The sequence below is a fragment of the Aplysia californica genome, unplaced genomic scaffold (assembly GCF_000002075.1).
Source record: "Aplysia californica isolate F4 #8 unplaced genomic scaffold, AplCal3.0 scaffold00274, whole genome shotgun sequence".
NCBI lineage: Eukaryota > Metazoa > Mollusca > Gastropoda > Aplysiida > Aplysiidae > Aplysia > Aplysia californica.
This window is the reverse complement of record NW_004797544.1, coordinates 899,772-901,802: the sequence shown is the minus strand read 5'-3', so window position 1 is coordinate 901,802 and position 2,031 is coordinate 899,772. Positions and strand designations below refer to the sequence as shown.

Genomic DNA, 2,031 nt, shown 5'->3' with positions numbered 1-2,031 from the left:
CCCCTTAAGCGGCCCATACACGATCAATTATAAATGTGCAATTTAATTGTCAATACTCGGATTTGACAATTATATTGACCGTGTATTGGAGATATTGACGACTTGCGCAATTGTATTGGGTCAAGCAAAACCAGTTGGATATTTTATTGCGCAAGTCTACCTACTTACACAATTGAATTGACCGTGTGTGGCATTCGTCAATCAAACTGTGCAATAATCATTTTTCTTCCAGATTCCATACCGTCCTCATGTCTGAGGTGTCTGATAAATAAGAAGACAGGGCATTTCAATTGGAGTGTATCAAGGTTTATAAAAGTTTACCAGTCATTTGGAAAGTGAGGTGTGACGATTACAGACACAGACTAAAGAAAGATGCAACTTACGGTCGTGTATTGATTGAAAAATTCCAGGAAAAAATACTAAAACTATACAAGAGAAGATGTGGAAAAAATATCAAGACCTACTGAACAAATTATCGCAAGGAACTAAAGAAAGTGCTTGACCCAGGGACGGACCAGGTTTATGAACCCATTTCGTGGTATTTTTATACCCGTTTCCTTTTTGGGAAATCATCTTCGTTTTCTGTGGCAAGAGCAACTTTTACTGCCTCAGCGATTGCTGGGTCGAAATCTCCCATCCTGTCTCAGCGGGTTGCAAGACCAAAATGAGCCTGGTTTGCGCAAGTAAATTGTCAGTTATAATATTGAGCTGTGTGTGGGCAAAATAAAAACTGTCAATTATATGTGCAACCAGGATTGCACAATATAATTGATCACGTATAGGCCGCTTTAGCTTTGTATGTCGACGAGGTAGATCTAGATATTAGAAGACCAAAGTTTACCTGAGGGGAAGAGATGAATTTAGCGTGGGGTTGTTGTTGTTGTTGTTGTTGTTGTTTTTGGGGTGGGGGATTTATCCTGGTCAGGTGAACCCTGAAAATAGACAATTATGACCTTGAATATGATCATAATAATAGTCGCAGTAGTTAAAAGGTCAAGCAGCTGCATAACAAGAAAAGTGTTAGATTGGAACCCACAGGGTAAAAGATCAAGGGGGAGACCTCGTGGAACCTGGAGAAGAGTCACGGAAATGGATGTACAGAAAAGTGGGAAGACGTGGAGTGACATCAAGCGACTATCCCAGAATAGGGAAAGGTGGAGAGTGTTTGTTCGTGGCCTATATCCTGCCCCAGGGTGAGAAAGGTAATGATGATGATGATGATGATGAGTAGGCCTAATAGCAGCAGTTGTTGCTATTGTCGTAGTCGTCATCATCGTCGTAGTTATTGTCGTAATCTTAGTCTTAGCCGTCAACGTCGTCGTCGTCGTCGTCGTCGTCGTCAACGACAAGTTGTCCCCTTGGACAGCATCATAATAATAATATATTATAATATAGTAAAAGCGCAAAGGGAGTGGGGAGGAGTGGTTGTTTGTACAGCTGGCAATATCTTGAACAGGTGGTCGTTAGAACAGGTTCGACAGCATACATCAATACTGTGCTAACATTACTGTTTAGTTTCTTCTCTTCCTCCAGATCTACTACTACGGCTACTGGTACCACATCTGTGGAGGCGCGCTGATCCAGAGCCATAAGGTGGCCGTGGCTGCTCACTGCATGTGGCGCTGGGGGTACTGCACCGCACTGCACTATGGGTGCACGGTACTTTAACTTATCGAGGACTGGGAATCTGATGACATCCTGTTTTTTTGTGGGCACTTAAAACAAATAAGAAAAAAGCACAACTTCGCTTTTCTGGCTGAACATTTCAATTATTGCTTTCTTCATTGTTTTCTTTTTTTAATCTTTAAAAGGCAATAAGCAACATATACATGGACTATGAAATATGCAAATCTGTGTTTCTCATGTGTATGGATTCAAGGAACTTGAGCTCATTGAAGACTCACAATCTAGTCATTCAACAAGGCTTGGAGTCGCCTTGTTTTGTGGGCTCTTAAAAAAGAAAAAGGAGAAAGCATATTAACTTCGCTATTCTTTGTGATAATAGGCTAATAATATTTCAATTGGGTTTTT

General features: G+C 40.9%; 1 protein-coding gene across 1 annotated transcript in view; it reads left to right on the top strand.

Moving 5' to 3' along the window:
* LOC101854096 (chymotrypsin-like elastase family member 2A) overlaps positions 1 to 1,626 on the top strand; it is a gene marked incomplete at its 3' end in the record, with an annotated part of 4,886 nt that extends 3,260 nt beyond the window's left edge. The window contains 1 exon segment of the mRNA XM_005101219.3: positions 1,534 to 1,626. Coding sequence (XP_005101276.2) covers positions 1,534 to 1,626 — 93 coding nt within the window.
* Between the last annotated feature and the right edge of the window lie 405 nt (positions 1,627 to 2,031).